We start from the raw sequence: 15,330 nt of genomic DNA, 5'->3' as shown, positions 1-15,330 counted from the left end.
CAAAACTTTGGTAGTGTTTCCAAAGGAATGCACAAGGCCAAGCTAGGGTCAGTCGTACTTCCAGCCTTCCATCACTCAGCTCTCTCGTAAATAGAGCTGTTTACAACTGACACTTGCTCAAGGCAATACTTGTTGCCTTTCTGATATTTTACCCTGACCACAATGTACATGTGCTGCGTACTGTGGGTATGGTTTGGGTTTTAGTTCCCTAGGCTTGCAGCAGATGGAAACCTGAGGCAGCAGCATGCCTAGCTCCAGGGAGAAGAGAATACCTAATAAGTTGCTCTCTTCCAGCTAACCATTGAATTCGGTAGTTTCTTATCGAGAACTGCCCACATCCATTTGTTTTTATTCCTTTTCGTGCACACTTGTGCCAGAGACCAAAAATTGATCAAATGATTGCTCCTTGTCCAAGGACAACATTAGAAAGCACTTAAGACTGTGCGTCTGTGAAACATTACTTTCATATCTAGAGGCAGTTGGCCATGTTAGTCTGAAGTCAGGGAGAACATAGTGCAGGGAGGTACCTGAGAGAATTAACTGATTCAAAGAAGCAAGAGTTTTATAGGCACTTGTTGCACTTAGAGCTCATGTGTCTCTGAATGTTATTTTTAAGGTGCCACCCAGTCCTACCTTCTGCCAGGTCTTGTGTTTTGCTTTCTGCAAGTCGGCACAATAGATTAAATTAACTAGTTGAGAAACTTGACTGCTACAGGTTTTTTTCTTGTATCCTGGCTAGCTTGGTAACTAGAAGGCCTTTTGAATTGTTTTCCTCCACTTCAAGAAAACTTTGCAGCCCATGTTGATGCTGTAACCGAAGTGCTGCATTCAGCGTTAGTTACTGGTTCATGTCTCCAAGAGGAAAATTTAAGGAGGCTTTGGAAACTCGTATGTGAGATGGGGCAGAAGAGCCAGTTTTAAAATAAGCTGAGATATAAACCTTTTTAAAAAGGCATATTGACAAACTGCATCTAGTGTGACATGACAGGGTTTTTGCTTAATACACCAGCAATGATGGTCTCTTCCTACCTGCTCTTCTCTACAGAAGATTGAAGAGTTTTAGATAACTTTTAGGTTAGACGCTATGCCACAACTGAGAGCCCATACCCTTTCCCACTCACTCAGTCTGGGTGTTTAAAATGCTTAATCTAGAGAGTGTGTTGACTAGAATGTCTGTCTAGCTGTAACACTAAATTGCTTTATTTTTTCTCTTGCAACTGAAGTCATCCATCAGCCCTGGGTCCCAGGTTTGGACTTGTCTGACTCTTGTTTTTATGCTTGCTCTCCTGAAGTGCTTGGCTTTCTTTCCTAAGACTAGCACAGAGCAACATCTTTCTAATTCTTCTGAATAACATAGTGAAGTCCTTGATACCCTTGATTTTTTTGGGGGGGGTCCCCTTCCCTGCTTTGATTATGGACAATCAAGGGTGTTAGGTGTCTTTACTTTATAAGGATTTCCTTATACAGTAACTGCAGCAGGTACATGGGGGTTCCAGATGCTTCCTGTTAGTTTTCCCCAGTATTTTTAATAAAAAACACCTCAGGGCTTTGGGGGGGGGCTTTTTTTTGCGTGTTTGTTTTTTTAATATGGAGTAAGAAGGTAAAATTCTGGTGATATTTAGGATTACAGTCATTGATCAGATTACTTCTATTTGGCACTTTTGACAAGGTGATTCAGTTAAGATGGTGGCAAGTAGAATGATCTGTTCCCTCCGCATTAAGACTTACGAGAAAATAGTGTAGAAAATACTCCAAACTCACTAGAGGTACGTTTCTGCTTATTTCCAGGAAGCCAGCTATACTTATCTGAAGCATTTCATCTATAATGCAGCTGTTGCTTCTATTTGCTCACTGCAGGAAAATACACTCTGGGGCAGTAACCCTATTTTTTTTTTTTCCTCTGGCTGTCATTCTTCACAAAGGTTAGGATTTTCAAAAGTGATTGGCTTATTTTGGTTGCCCAGTCTGACATCTGTCAAAGGGCAGAAGCATGAGTGTTTGATATTTAAAAAAAAAAAAAAAAAAAAGAGATCACCCTAGTTGGGCACCCAAAATTGCTCATCACACTTGAAAAATCTTGATCAGTGTCTTTGTATTCCCTGTAAGCTCCTTGGAGCAAGGACTGTGCCTTGCACAAAAACACGACAGCCTGTGAATGTGGGAAACCAATACTGGCTATCACTTACTCTTGACCAACCCCTTCAAGTTAATGCTGATATAGGTATACCCCATATCCCTCATATGGGGTACATGGACACTTTCTATTACTACTTCCTTTAGTAAGCTAAATCCTCCTAGTATAGCACAACTCTTATGTGCAGAACTTGGTAGTAGTGGATCAGATGTAATCAGTGAAACCATTCTGCCACATCCTGTAGCTTGCTTGCCTTGACTTTGTTCAGTACAAGAATTGCATCAGTTCTTGGATATTCGCTTTATCAGCCATGGTTTGTACAAGGCATAGTGAATGTTCTGTTTGGATCCAGGAATTTGGCACGTGATTCTATTATACAGTAGAACTATCTGTTAGAATATATGATGATTTAAGGTCAATATATAAATGGAATCCTATTATATCTAACAAGCTAAATCTAAAACCAAAACACCCCAATATGCTAGCTCTTCCATTCTTAAAATAGGTAAAAACCTTATGGTCTTTACTTTTAGAAAGCAATTGCCTTTGTTTCACAGAAAAGAGGAGCAAAAGTTTGGTTGATGGGTGTGTTTGACCACTAACCAAGCCCCGGAAGGAAGCTGATGGGCGTGTTTAACCACAGAAGGAGATCACAGGAGGGGTAGTTTGCCAAGTAAACAGTAATCACGGCATAAATAGAGCAGGCAAATTTTAAAAGAGAAAAAAAAAAGTGTACACTTCAGCAAGCTGTATGCCACTGCTGTGAAGCAGGGATGAGTAACTGAGCACAGATTTTTAAAAGCAATTTGAGACGGAGGATTAATAAGGCTGACAATGCACGTTATATCAAAAATAAGTATGTTGGTTTTGCAGGGGAGCAGAGTGATCAGTGATCTCCTAAGTGGCAGTTTTTGCTGTAATTATTACTCGTGTATATATAAGAGTTAAGAGGAGCAGAGTGGCTGACACCCAAGCCATAAATGGGACTGCACTCTATACCACAAGGGTTCTTAAATAGTATGTATGACCTTGGTATGACTTACAAGTTAACCTTTTGTGTATGCAAGTTTCCAGTTCTGTACAGTATACATGCAGATTGCAAAATGGTGGTTTTAAAGCACTTCTAGGAACAGGCAAAGCAGCTAGTTGAGAAAATGGAAATAAAATAAATGAGACCAGCCTGCAGCTAGTTGAGAAAATGGAAATAAAATAAAGGAGACCAGCAGCATGTCCTGGCAAGGTACTACATGCCAGTGTGTTTGTGCACTGATATTTGCTACTTGGCAAAACAAGTCCTTCAGAAAGTTGGGGAAATCCTAGGTGCTGGTGAAGTAACCAACCTCTAGTTTCAGGAATGCAGTGCTTGTGGTGTTCATGTCTTGCAAGAAATGATTTAACTCTTTACTTGCATGCCAAGAAAACTTGTTCAAAATTGCTTTGGAGTAGAATAAATTTATTGTAAATAGTCTGCACCTTACTTAGCAGCACAACAATAGCGTTGTTTTCAACTGACAGGAGAAATCTAGCAATTCAAGATGCATCGAGTTGAATTAAAACTGGGTGCATTGCAGGAAGTCTCCATAGACTAGTTTGGAAGTTAAATGTGGAGCTACGGCAAAGCAGTTTTGAACTTCAGCAAGATGTATTTGGATTTTGCAGAATTACTGTCTTCTTTTACAGATGGTTTCATCAAGGTCCTAACCCCTACACTGGAGCACAGGACTGGCTGTATTCTGGCAACTACTGGGACAGAAACTACTTTAATTTACCTGATATTTACTAAAATGCAGTAAGGAACCCATGGATAATGCAAATAAGTCTTAATCTGTTTTTTATGTTCTCTTTATTGTTTCTACTCATCTCCTGGAAAAACTGACAAGTTATTAAACCAAATATTAAGCATCTCCAGCAGTGAAATATGGTGGTACAGGACCTGAAAGCCCTCAGAAACCATGCTTGCTTTGGGTTCTGAAATACTTGAGGGTGGTTCTTGGATGGAAAAAAAAAAAAAGATTCAATTGTTGTCATAGTTTAGTGCTACCATATTTGCTGAATACACCTATATTAGGTCTTGGTGTATAGGAAATAGAACATCATCAGATGTTCTGTGAATCCTTTCTTTTAACAACTACGTTGGCACAATTGAAACCTTTTGAGATGACATGGACAGACATGACATTATTGTGACATGAATGTTTAGGAGCACATGTATGAATTGCAGTATGCTGTGCTTAAAGCTAGAGAAGAGCACATCATTTTTTTTTTTTTCCTTTTTGTAAAGACCTCCTTAATTTTCATACAGTGGATTTCTTTACTAAGATAGCTCCTTAGAATTCTGAATTCTGGTCAGTGATTCTAGAAAAATTACTGTCCCCAGAATGTTGATGAAGTCAGTTCAGCTGGTAACATTACTCCAAGGTATTTATTCCATGTTTAGTGCAGTGCGTTTTGGATTTGTCCTCTTGTTTTTGTTACACACTTCATTTTGCTGAAGGAATTAAGAGCCATTTCAATATTTGCAAGTTTTGATTTTTGAACTGCACACTAGTAACAAGTTTTTAAAAAATCTGTTTAATGCACTAAATTGTGGGGTGCTTGGCACCATTGCAGAATGGCAAAAACCTTTTAAAAACAAAGAATCAGGACCCAGTAGAACATTACTACTGGAGGAAACATGCACCTGTGTGTACTGTACAAACAGCTCCTTCGGGGGAGGTCTTGTGCATTTCGGTCAGTAAGGCACCTGCATGGAGACTACTGTACACAGCAGCTTTTACCCCTTTACTTGGGGTGCATTATGTTGAGGAAATACATTTATATAGAACCAGGGTACAGAGCTTCCAGAGGGCTAGCTGCTCTTTGTATAATATTTTAACTGCGGTCTGGAGGTTAGTGTTAATATGAATAATTTAACTGCTACTGAATAAAGGCTTTAAAGTGTTCTGAGACTTTTTTTTTCCTGAAAGGTGGGTGGGTGGGATTCAAATGGGTCATGTAATGCATACTAGCTTCAGAGCAGAGCCCTTTTCCTTCTGTGAAATTACCCCATGTGATTGTTAGTCTAAAGGATCTGAACATGGTGCTCTTAGTAGTTTTTCATTTTAAAAATTTCCGTATCAAACTGTACTCTGTACCTCCTCCTAACCATCCGGCCCCAAATCACACCCAACAAGGAATCTGTCCTACAGTCCAGGTCATGTTCTCAGGGACATGGCTTCTCTGTGACTTTCAGTAGGTTTACTGGAATAGCAAGTGTTGGGAGCCAGATTTGGTTACCTCGTGTGCTAGCTCAGCACTAGTAACCTTTGTCATAATGCAAGCTGCTAGCACCCATAGAAAGCTTGTCTTACAGTTCCTTAAAACCATCCATTCCAAGGAGTTCATCTAATGTAATATTTCTCAGCTTCTCTGAGTTGTTTTAACATATACTCAGTGACAACTTAATGATCTAATATTTATTCCTTGGAGCTGTTTGATTGGTTTGGCTGAAACGTGATGCTGTCAAATGTCTGTGGCATTGACATTTCCTAACTGCTCTGTTGGAGTAATAGTGGCTGGGGTCTAAATGATCTTATGAAGCCATTTTAAATTTCAGGGTGGAGACTCTCCCCAGTGCTACCCTTCATGTCTACAAAGCTTAAGAGTGGGGGAAAAAAATCATTGCCCCTATCTAAAGTCAAGTCCTACCAAAATGGGTGCACTGTCTTCCAGGTAATTGGCACGCAAGGTGCTATTTCACCAACACCTCTAAACATAGACTATTGCGTATAGCACTTGGTTCCTTTCCTCTGCTTCTGGAGTTCAAATAAAATGGAAGCTAGTTTTCAATTCCTGGTGTGTATATTGGACACAGACCCTTTTTAGAGTAGAAGTGTAATTTTTGTTATAAGTTGTACCAGGCTAATTTTTCCTCTTACCTTGCCTATGAAATAACACCTTCATCTAGTCATCCATATATCTTGAACCAAGAATAATAAGAGATGATTTACTCTTACACTGCATTCCTAAGTTACGTGCTATGGAGAATGGGTATTATACCAACTCAGTTTCTTTTTTCTTCAAATGGGAACAATGGAAATTTGACTGACTTCTCAGGAACAACCTATATGATGCAGTGTGCTACCTAATAGCCATGACATGCATTAAAAAAACCCTGATTGTTGGTATTTAATTTTATTGGGTCCTTGTATTTAAGTTAATCAGTTTTATTCTTTAAGATGCATATTCCATTCCACAGTGATATCCAAAGGGCATCTCTTACCTGTTTTGAGAAAGAAAAGAGTTTACTTAAGAGTGCACTGAACATAATATTGTTTCCTCTAAAGCAACATAGTTGCTTATATGCTGCTAGAGCATCTAGTTAATGATAAGATGGTAAATTGTGAACACTGGCCATATCAAAGTTTAAAACCAATGATTAGAAGGCCCCTCCAGGTTATTAAAATGTATCCTTTAATTTTACATTGTTTGCTAGCTTTTTTTCAACCATGTGTTGAAAAAATTCATCTTAAACTAGATTAGTATAGGCTTCAAGCATAGTTTACTGGGCAAACAGGCCAGCAAACTCTTATTCCAGAAAATCATTCAGATCTAGCTATGCCAGAGCAATGTGAATAGCCTCCATAACTACAATGGCACAGGCTTAACTACTGCTGCTATCTTGGTTGGAAATTTAATTAAGCCATGGCTGTGAGACCTGTTGTTAAGTACACAGGAAAAGGAGTCAAGCTGAGGTGTGAACATCATTCAGCAGAACTAGTGGAGGAAAAATACTGTTCAACTCCATGGGACTGCAGGAGTCACTACAGGGAAGATGCTTCAAGGAATAAACAAGAGCTCAATTGTTATAGTCAGGAAGACTTAAGTAGATAAACCTACTTTTAAAACAGGCCAAGTCCATAAGCACGTGGTGTCTTTTAAAGGCTGTGGGCCAAACTCATACAGTGGGATTAAATTGAAATAAATCTGGTAATGATATGATGCTGCTAAAGGTAAGTTCTCATCTTCCTTCCCAAATTTAACTTTTTAGACATAAGTACTAGAAGCTGCACTATAATAACCTATCTAAATAAATTTAGCATATTTATGTATGCTTTCCTTTCTCCTGCAACTTCTTCCCTGCTTATAAAGCATTAGGGGAGGTGGGGAAGATGGGATAGGACATTACTGCAGCCCTTTACAGCTTCTGAAGAAGTTTACCCAACAGAAATGGAGTACTAAGCACATAGTTGGCCAAGACTGTTTTTCCTTGTATAAGAATCCCTCCCTTGCCTACAACTTTTCTGGCTGTGTGGTTGATACCTTCCAAATGAAAGCTATGAAATACCAGCTGCACACAGTACACAAAGGTTGTCTTTCCCTCCACTAGGAAAGCCATTCTTTTACATAGCTGCACTATTATTTTCTTCCTAAACATAGGTTTTATATTTACAAGATACAAAAAAAATGGCTATCAACCTGTAAAAATACTCTGAATATTCAGATGTGTTCAGCTCTTTGAAAGAGTGGGGAGAAGAAAAGTCTACCTGCAACTGAGGTCTTCCTTTCTACTCTTGAAAGTTATGAGAAGTAAGACTTCTCCAGGCCCAATGCATCACATTCTCCTCCCCAGTATCCTACTTGACCTTATTTATACTAGAAGCCAGCTTAATGCAAGTTGAGCTACTGCTTTTACATGCCCACTTGTGACAGCTTGCTCTGAGCTTAACATTTCAGAAATTCAGGTTGGTCTAAGTGCCTGGTGTGTTTAGCAGAGTCTAAACGGCATAAGCAAGTGAACTTAGCACCCAGTTTAAAACCAGGCCTACCTTCTCATGAGTCTGCTCGGCGAACCAAGGCAGAAGTAAATGTAATCTCTCCTGCAATGCCATAGCTTCCTGCAAAAGGATTTGCTTGCTTATCGCCTGAGCCCCTCTTAGCAGACATTACATCATCCAGGGGTATGGCAACTGAAAGAAAAACGGGGGTTGGTGGTCTGGCAGGTTCCTGTGCAGAATTAGGATTGGGGTTTGGTGTGACTGTTTTCAGATCAGCTGCTCTGGCCACGGGTATAGGTACTGTGGTGAATCTCCTCACAACACTAGCATCTTGCTGTGCAAGGACAGCATGGCCAGGAATAGATTTCCAGTCCTGTGCATTCTGTACAGTAGAGCCCACCAAAATGAAAGGTGGTGCATTTCCCTGCTTGCTTTCTTCAGTCATCACATAAGTTGGAGAGGATACTTGTTGACCTTGTGTCATCTGTTGCTGTAGGACCTGTTGTTGCTCCTTCCCACTAGATATATAGAGGGTTGCTTGGGGATAAGGAGCACCAGTTCCCGCAGGAGGAAGGGGTGGTGGTGACTTTCGACCTTGTTGACTCAAATCAGTTAGACAATAGAGAGTCCACACATTAGAATATGGTGGTGGTTGTCCTGCTTCGCTTGTTGCCATTGCTATAAAATAAAAATTTAAGAAATTGCTGGTATCAGGAGCTATGAATGGCAAACATAAACATGTTGTATGCTTGGACTTGCAATACTTACAAATGCCATAAGAAAGCATGTCTGAGAAGGTGGTTTGGTGGCAAATGGAGCTGAAATGAAGTGTTGCATTGTGGAAACATGATGCTGCATTTGTGGGCCAGGAGGTGATCCAAGTCCTTCGCTTCACCAGCTACTAATGGTCTAGAAATTTCCCTGGTGACTGGCAGCTTTGCCAAGCCAAGGGCAAAGTTGAGTTTTGCTTTAAACACGAAACTTTCCAAATAGAAAGATGCTGCTACATCCACACTGATATGCAGCAGCATCTTGAAGCTTCAAAGCAGAATTTGAGCCAGAAAGTTTTCAAGTAACTGAAAGTGGGGACTTGGACTGAACCAGCTCCTTCACACCAGAACTACAGCACCATGCCACAGGATACAATGCTTTTCTTGATTTCAGCCACATGGGCTCTTTTGTCTTAATGAAAACACTCTTCTGTACCATGCTTTGATAGGGTTTATCACCTCTACTCTCCTTGGGGCTTGGGAAGAGCTGAGAAGGGTATCTGCAGTAGTAAGAGGAATCAGGCAGACGGGTGACACTGGAGGGCTTCTCCAGCTGGGATTAGGATAGGTGAGCTGGACACTTGTCCCAGATGGAGGACTCAGGGGTTGTGCAGCTAGGAAAAGAATCTGGTTAAGGCGCTTGTCAGTAGGAATTTATACAAACCGCACCTCGCCAAAAAGTGGCAGACCTCTTGCCATCTGCAGCAACCCTGAACCCTCAGTGGACTGGTGCTAGTGCACCCACCCCCATCTCATCTGCAGAAGTTCTCTGGACCCAGAGGACAGCGCAGGCAACCACCACCATTTCTTGTTTTAAATGCAAAACACCTATGTTAATGCAATTGCTGGGACCTCAAATCTTGCAAAGTGAGGACATCTGAAACTACGGACACCAGTAACCCTTATGCAGCCACAGGGCATGTGTATTACATCTTAGATTCTCTTACATCTGCTTCAAAATGTGTGGCTTGTCTTGAACAAAACTCATCCCGGTTGAAAGGAAGTGGCCACCACCTGCTGCTTGGCATTTGCATGCCCCACAGTGGTGCCTGAAGTGCAACCTATCCTTCAAGGCCACAGCAAATCAAGTGGGAACCTGCAAACCCATCTCTGCAGCAGGGCATATTAATGCAGGAGCAACAATCCGTCTTGCTCATAACCCGTCACACATCTTGGAACAAATTGCAGAGAAAGATCTAATACATGTGCACTAAGGCTGATGACTGCTGTTGTGGCCTATACCTCTCCACATGCCCCAAAGCCAGAAAGTTTGGTTTCTACCATGCATAGCACTGACATAGGTGCTTTCACATTTTACAGCTACCTCACAAGTTACAGTTGTTAGAACCTGGAACAGGAAGTTGACATAAACATCTGACTTTCTTACCTGATATAACATAACCTGGTTCAGCTGATGCCTTTTGCGCTGTAGTTTCCATTCCTTCAGGGTCACATTCTGCATCGACTGCAGATGGATCTAAGATTTTAGTGCATATAAACTGGCCTGCATTTAGTAGGGGCTGAATCTCTAAAAGACCAGCTACTTGGTCTATAAAGGGAATTACTATTTTCTGTGGAACCTGTTCTATGTAAGGTGGAACCTCTCCTTCAGTAACAGGCTCCTCCTCATTGTTATTCATTGGCAGAACCTGAATGGTTGATGTAACTTCAATTTCATTGGGGGAAGGTGCAGCCTGCAATGGATCGTCAGGAGGAGGTGGTGGGGAAGGTGGAGGTGGTGGTTCTTCCTGCAAGGGGATTGAGGGAGCGTGGTTTGTATCACTGGCTGATTGTTCAACCTGACTGCCTGAGGAACCTAGCTCTCTGGTCATGGAAGACTGACTCTGAGCACTGGACTCTGACCTAACTGACTCTGCAGAACCCTCAGCTGCTGGGACAACTGTGGCATCTTCAGCAGCCCCTTCTATTGGCACAGCTGTTGTGTCCTCTGAGCTCATAGACACTTCGGGAAGAGTCTGCACGCTTGTTGCCACATCCTTCAGAGAATGAAGTGAATCACTGTTACCTAACAACTGTGCAGCAAGCTGGGCGGGATCAGCTGGGACATAAGCAAGGTCAGGTCCCTTAGGGGATGAAGGTTCAGGTCCTGTTGGGGACGATTCATTTTCTGTAAGTTCACTGTGAGTTGATGGGTATTGCGTCGTTTTGGCGCTACAGTCAGGTACAGGTCCTTCAAGGAGCTGGTCCTCCTCAGTGTCAGTAGATTTTTCCTTCCGTTTTGGTTCGTCGAAAAGTGGAGATGCCACATTTGCATCTGGCGTAAACTTGTCTCTAGCCTCGGTTTTCTTCTCTGATAGTCTCTCAGCCAAGCCGTCTACTAAGAAGAGCAAAATGAAAAGAAGTTAGCAAGTGTCTTCACTGACATGAAACACAAGAATTGTTATTGCCCTGGGGAATTCCTCATGCACAACCGGTCAGTACAACACTTCATTTAATCACTGCACTGAATTTATCAAGCCCTTCTGGATCTGAGACAAACAATTTTCTCTTACTTTCTTGTGTATGGATGAAAAATAAAAGCAGCAGAAAATGAAAAAAAATTAGTGATAAACTATGACAAACTCTTTTCAACTACCTAGTGGTTAAATACCTACCACACCACAGTACAAAAAAAAAAAATAGTCAGCAAAAAAGTTGAATCCTCTTTCCAATAGTAGATCAGTCCAGCTAATAAAAAAAGTGCTTAGCAGTCAAATTACAATTTGCTTTGGCATATACCCAGTTTCTCAAAATTCTTTTGGATTCACACAAGTTCCTTTGGATGTACACATTGCATCAGCATCCATGTCTCCATCTGAAAACATGCCGTAAATCTGGTGTGCATGGCACTTATGAAGTGTGACGGTGATGGGTAGGAGGGACATAGTACTTGAGCAAGCTTTGGATGGTGTGATGGAGGGAGAGAAGATCCACAAAGGGGCTTTGAAGAATGAAAGAGCAGGAGCTCTTCAGTTTCCTACTCCAGGACTTTCAGGCTCTACACTACGCTGCTTCCTTTCAGTTCTTAGATCCGCACTATGTACTCACAGAACACCAGCTCAAGTGTTCCTCAGTACTTTAAGTTCCTCTTACCCTCAGTCAGCAACGTTTTCAGAGCTCCCCTCCTTTGTATCCAACCCTGCTGTGAGAACCCAAAGACCATACTGCTCTCAAGAATCTGTTACAGGCTTGCAACACACTGCTGAGAGTAAAGGAATCCTTGGTTCCCACATTTTCTCCTCTGTTGTCACTCCACAGTCCCTCTACACTAGCTGTTTAGTACCGCCCTCCCAGTGATTCAGACAGTTATAAAAGCTCCTCCTCAGTCCTCTCTTCTCCAGACTAAACCATGCCAGTTTTTCTGAGTTTGTCCTCCAAGACATATTTCCCATAGTCCAACAGCCTTTGTTGCTCTCCTCTAGACTCTTTCTAATCTGTTCACCTCTCCCTTGTAAGTGTGGGGTCCAAAACTGGACACACTAAGTGAGGTCTTAAAAGTATTTCCTGTGATTTGCAAGTGACACATTCCTGTAGAGCCCTGCCCCCATTGCTGACTGGGTTGTACTGCAACAAAAGCACACTCCTGGCTCTCTCACAGTTTGTGGTCTGCTATAATCCTAGGTCCTTCTCTGCAATTCTGCAGCGTAGCCAATCATTCCCCAGTCTGGATTTGTGCATCCAACGGTTCCATCCCAAATACACTTGCAAACACTTGCTTTTGTTGAATTTCATCCAATTGATTTCAGACCACTTATTCAGGTCATTCTGAGTCCTAGCCCTGCCCTCCCAGGTGTCATCTGCAAATCTATTAAGTGTGCATTCACTTCCATCCTCCAAATCATTAATGAAGATAAACAATACCAGACCCTTGGGAAACTCAAATTTCCACACTTCATTATGTAAGAAAAAAGATATAACCCACATGGTGCCTAAGCTGCACCTATTTCTACTGCTACAGCTTGTGTGAAGACTTAAGGAAGCCACTGCAGCAGTCAGCCACATTGGCACATCAATAAAGCACCTTCTGGCACTGTTCAGGAGCTTACAGTGTGAATGGAAAGTTGTACCCAAAGAGCTTTGCCCTGTAGATCAAGCCCTGTTCTTAAGCACTCTTGCTCAGTGTGGCTTGTTCACGTCAGCGAGGCGTATTCTTGTCCACTCAAGTTTGAAAGATTCCTCTGCACTACACTGTCACTTAAAGCGAAGTGTGCGGTGCCTTGCAAGGTGGCGCAGGGTGACTTTTCTTACCTTGAGCAAAATGAAACTCTCTCACCAGGTCAATGATGTCCACGTTTGGGTGCTCTGGAAACAGAGAGATGCGTTAGCACGGAGTCCGAGCAGCTGCGCGCGAGCTCAGACCGCGACGCAAGGGAAGCGCAAGCCAACGGGGGTGGGCACAAACCTCCTCTGAACGCAGTGAGCTCTCGGAAGTAGAGCGCGGCGAACTCGGGGATGTTGCTTGGGTTGCATTTGAGTATGGCCCTGGTCAGGCCCTCCAGGAGAGTCTTGAGGCCATAGGGGACAACCAGCCTGGGCTTCGCAGTGTACATCTTCGGCAACTGCAGGCCAACGATAGTCTCGCAGCTGCCGGGAACAGGGTAGGGATCTCTGGCACAGTTTCCAAAGCATGCGTACGCGTGAGTGCATGCGTGCGTGCATGTGGTGGGGGGCGGGGAGCGTGGCGTCATCACAACTGCTGCTAACGTCACTGTGATGTCATAGCCCTAGCCCAGCCCTCAGCCGCAAACACCCACCAGAATGAACGAGAGCATGGAGGGCGGTCCTCCCTCCGGCGCCCCTGCATCCCTCCCTCAGCCCCTCGGCTCGGGAGGGGGCGAGACTCAGGAGCAATGGGGATCTACTAGAGCCCCTGTGAAGCCCTGAACCAGACCCCGCGCCCCTCCCCCCGCCACCGACCCCACCTTCGTGCTTCGCGGCTGCTCCAAAGCTCCCTCCGCCGCCCCTCGCCGGAGCCTCTGAGGGAGCAGCGCCGCCCGCTGGGCCTTTTATAGCAGGGCACACGATGACGGCGCGCCTGTGGCGTCACAATGCTGCTGAGAGGGTCATTAATGAAATGGGCGCGGCCGCGCCTGGGAGCCAGCCAATGAGAAGTCACAGCGGCGCGTTCCGCGAGCGCGAAGGGCATCACGTGCGCGGACTCGAGGCGAGGGGCGGCGGGGCTGCACCTCCGGCGGCCCTGGGGAGGGGAGGGAAAGACCTCTGCCAGCCCCTCCCTCCGGAGCAGGGGTCTCCGCCGGTGCCAGCATCCCCCGCGGGGCGAACCTGGTCACACCGTCAGCCTAGAGCTTCCAGCGAGGAGCCCCCGGGGTTAGGAACAGCCAACCCTGCTGGGGTCTTTCTGAGGGACTCGCAAGAGAAGAATGGCTCTAGTCTTCTTGCAGGCAGAAGCAGGAGGGAAAGCGAAGAGCCGGCACTGTCAGGGAGGCTTTGAGTCTTTAAAAAAAAAATAAATTTAAAATTTAAATTGAGCACTGATGCAGGCGCTTACCCCACAGGTCCAGTGCACTCCTGCCCTCCCACAGGCTCTCCCTCACCAGAGTGCACCTAGAAGCAGAAGACTGAGCTTGAAAACCCGTCTGTCACAGCATCTCCCCACTTCCTCCTCCTCAACTGCCATTCAAACGCTTGTCCTGTTTATAGAAGTATATGCCAAGCCCCAGTTCTTCCTTGCATAGAGAGGACAACAGCTCCCTGGCGTGGAGAGAGGCAGGTGTTTCTAATCAGACCTCCGCCAGGGTCCATATTGCCATCTTCCACTTTACCAAATAAGCTTCTGAAGTCTGATGCAAGTCTGGATCAATAAAAACTGAAAAAGGCCAACCCTTTTTTTTTTTTTTTTTTTTTTTCTACAGCAGCATGTGTTGCAGTGGTTCAGCCTTTCTCCCTTAAATGTGTTTCTGGCAGCTAGCTGTTGGGGACCTACAGATCGGTAGCCATCTGGGGGACAGTGACCACCTAATAATAGAATTCACCATAAGACGTCGAGTGGGTAAGGTAACTAGTAGGGTGAAAGTGCTAGACTTTAGGAAAGCCGATTTCAATGAACTCAGGCTATTAGTCAAGGACGCACTGCAGAATAGGAGTTTTGAAGTGATGGGAGCCCAAGAAGGGTGGCTGTGCCTTAAGGAAACGATCCTTCGAGCACAAAGCAAGACGATCCCCGAGCGAGGCAAAAGAGGGAAAGGGGCCAGGAGGCTTCCCTGGCTGACCAGAGAAATCCAGGGCAGCCTAAGGGACAAAAGGGGAGCACATAAAAAGTGGAAACAGGGACTGGTCCGTTCTCCCTTCCACTCTTTTTTTTTTAAAAGAGAGGTACTGTGTTTTGCATTCTCTGGGACTTCACCTGTCTTCCAGGACAACAAGAAATTGTTTTTTAGATATATTGGGAGTAAAAGGAAGGCCCAGAGAGGAATAGGACCCTTGCTAAATGGGCAGAAACAATTGGTGACGGACAGGGGGGACAAGGCTGAACTCCTCAACGAGTTCTTTGCCTCAGTGTTCCTAAGTGAGGGGCACGACAAGTCTCTCACTGGGGTTGTAGAAAGGCAGCAGCAAGGCGCCAGACTACCATGCATAGACCCTGAGATGGTGCAGAGTCATTTGGAAGAACTGGATACCTTTAAGTCGGCAGGCCCGGATGAGCTCCATC

The 15,330-nt window shown here is 44.0% G+C and overlaps 2 protein-coding genes across 11 annotated transcripts in view; one reads left to right on the top strand and one right to left on the bottom strand.

The window, feature by feature from the left end:
* OSBPL1A (oxysterol binding protein like 1A) overlaps positions 1-5,075 on the top strand; it is a 107,153-nt gene extending 102,078 nt beyond the window's left edge. For 7 of the 8 annotated variants that reach the window (XM_025213895.1, XM_025213892.1, XM_025213903.1 and 4 more), the window contains 2 exons: positions 1,224-1,247; positions 3,815-5,075. In XM_025213895.1, the coding sequence (XP_025069680.1) occupies positions 1,224-1,247; positions 3,815-3,917 (127 nt within the window). In that variant the 3' untranslated portion in view covers positions 3,918-5,075. The remainder of the gene's footprint in view (positions 1-1,223; positions 1,248-3,814) is intronic. The other variant, XM_006016382.3, reaches the window with a different exon arrangement.
* Positions 5,076-5,172: 97 nt separating this feature from the next.
* CABYR (calcium binding tyrosine phosphorylation regulated) overlaps positions 5,173-15,330 on the bottom strand; it is a 19,594-nt gene continuing 9,436 nt past the window's right edge. The window contains exons 2-7 of one of the 3 annotated variants that reach the window (XM_025213945.1): positions 13,583-14,114; positions 13,063-13,244; positions 12,909-12,962; positions 10,048-10,995; positions 7,942-8,568; positions 5,173-6,395 (exon numbers count right to left, since the gene is read on the bottom strand). In XM_025213945.1, the coding sequence (XP_025069730.1) occupies positions 7,946-8,568; positions 10,048-10,995; positions 12,909-12,962; positions 13,063-13,244; positions 13,583-13,806 (2,031 nt within the window). In that variant the 5' untranslated portion in view covers positions 13,807-14,114 and the 3' untranslated portion in view covers positions 5,173-6,395; positions 7,942-7,945. Of the gene's footprint in view, positions 6,396-7,941; positions 8,569-10,047; positions 10,999-12,908; positions 12,963-13,062; positions 13,245-13,582; positions 14,115-15,330 lie in introns of all 3 variants that reach the window. The other 2 variants (XM_025213938.1, XM_025213956.1) reach the window with 2 other exon arrangements.

Source organism: Alligator sinensis, unplaced genomic scaffold, assembly GCF_000455745.1.
Source record: "Alligator sinensis unplaced genomic scaffold, ASM45574v1 scaffold117_1, whole genome shotgun sequence".
Taxonomy (NCBI): domain Eukaryota; kingdom Metazoa; phylum Chordata; order Crocodylia; family Alligatoridae; genus Alligator; species Alligator sinensis.
Note: the sequence above shows the minus strand (reverse complement) of the source record. Positions and strands in the feature narration are given on the sequence as shown.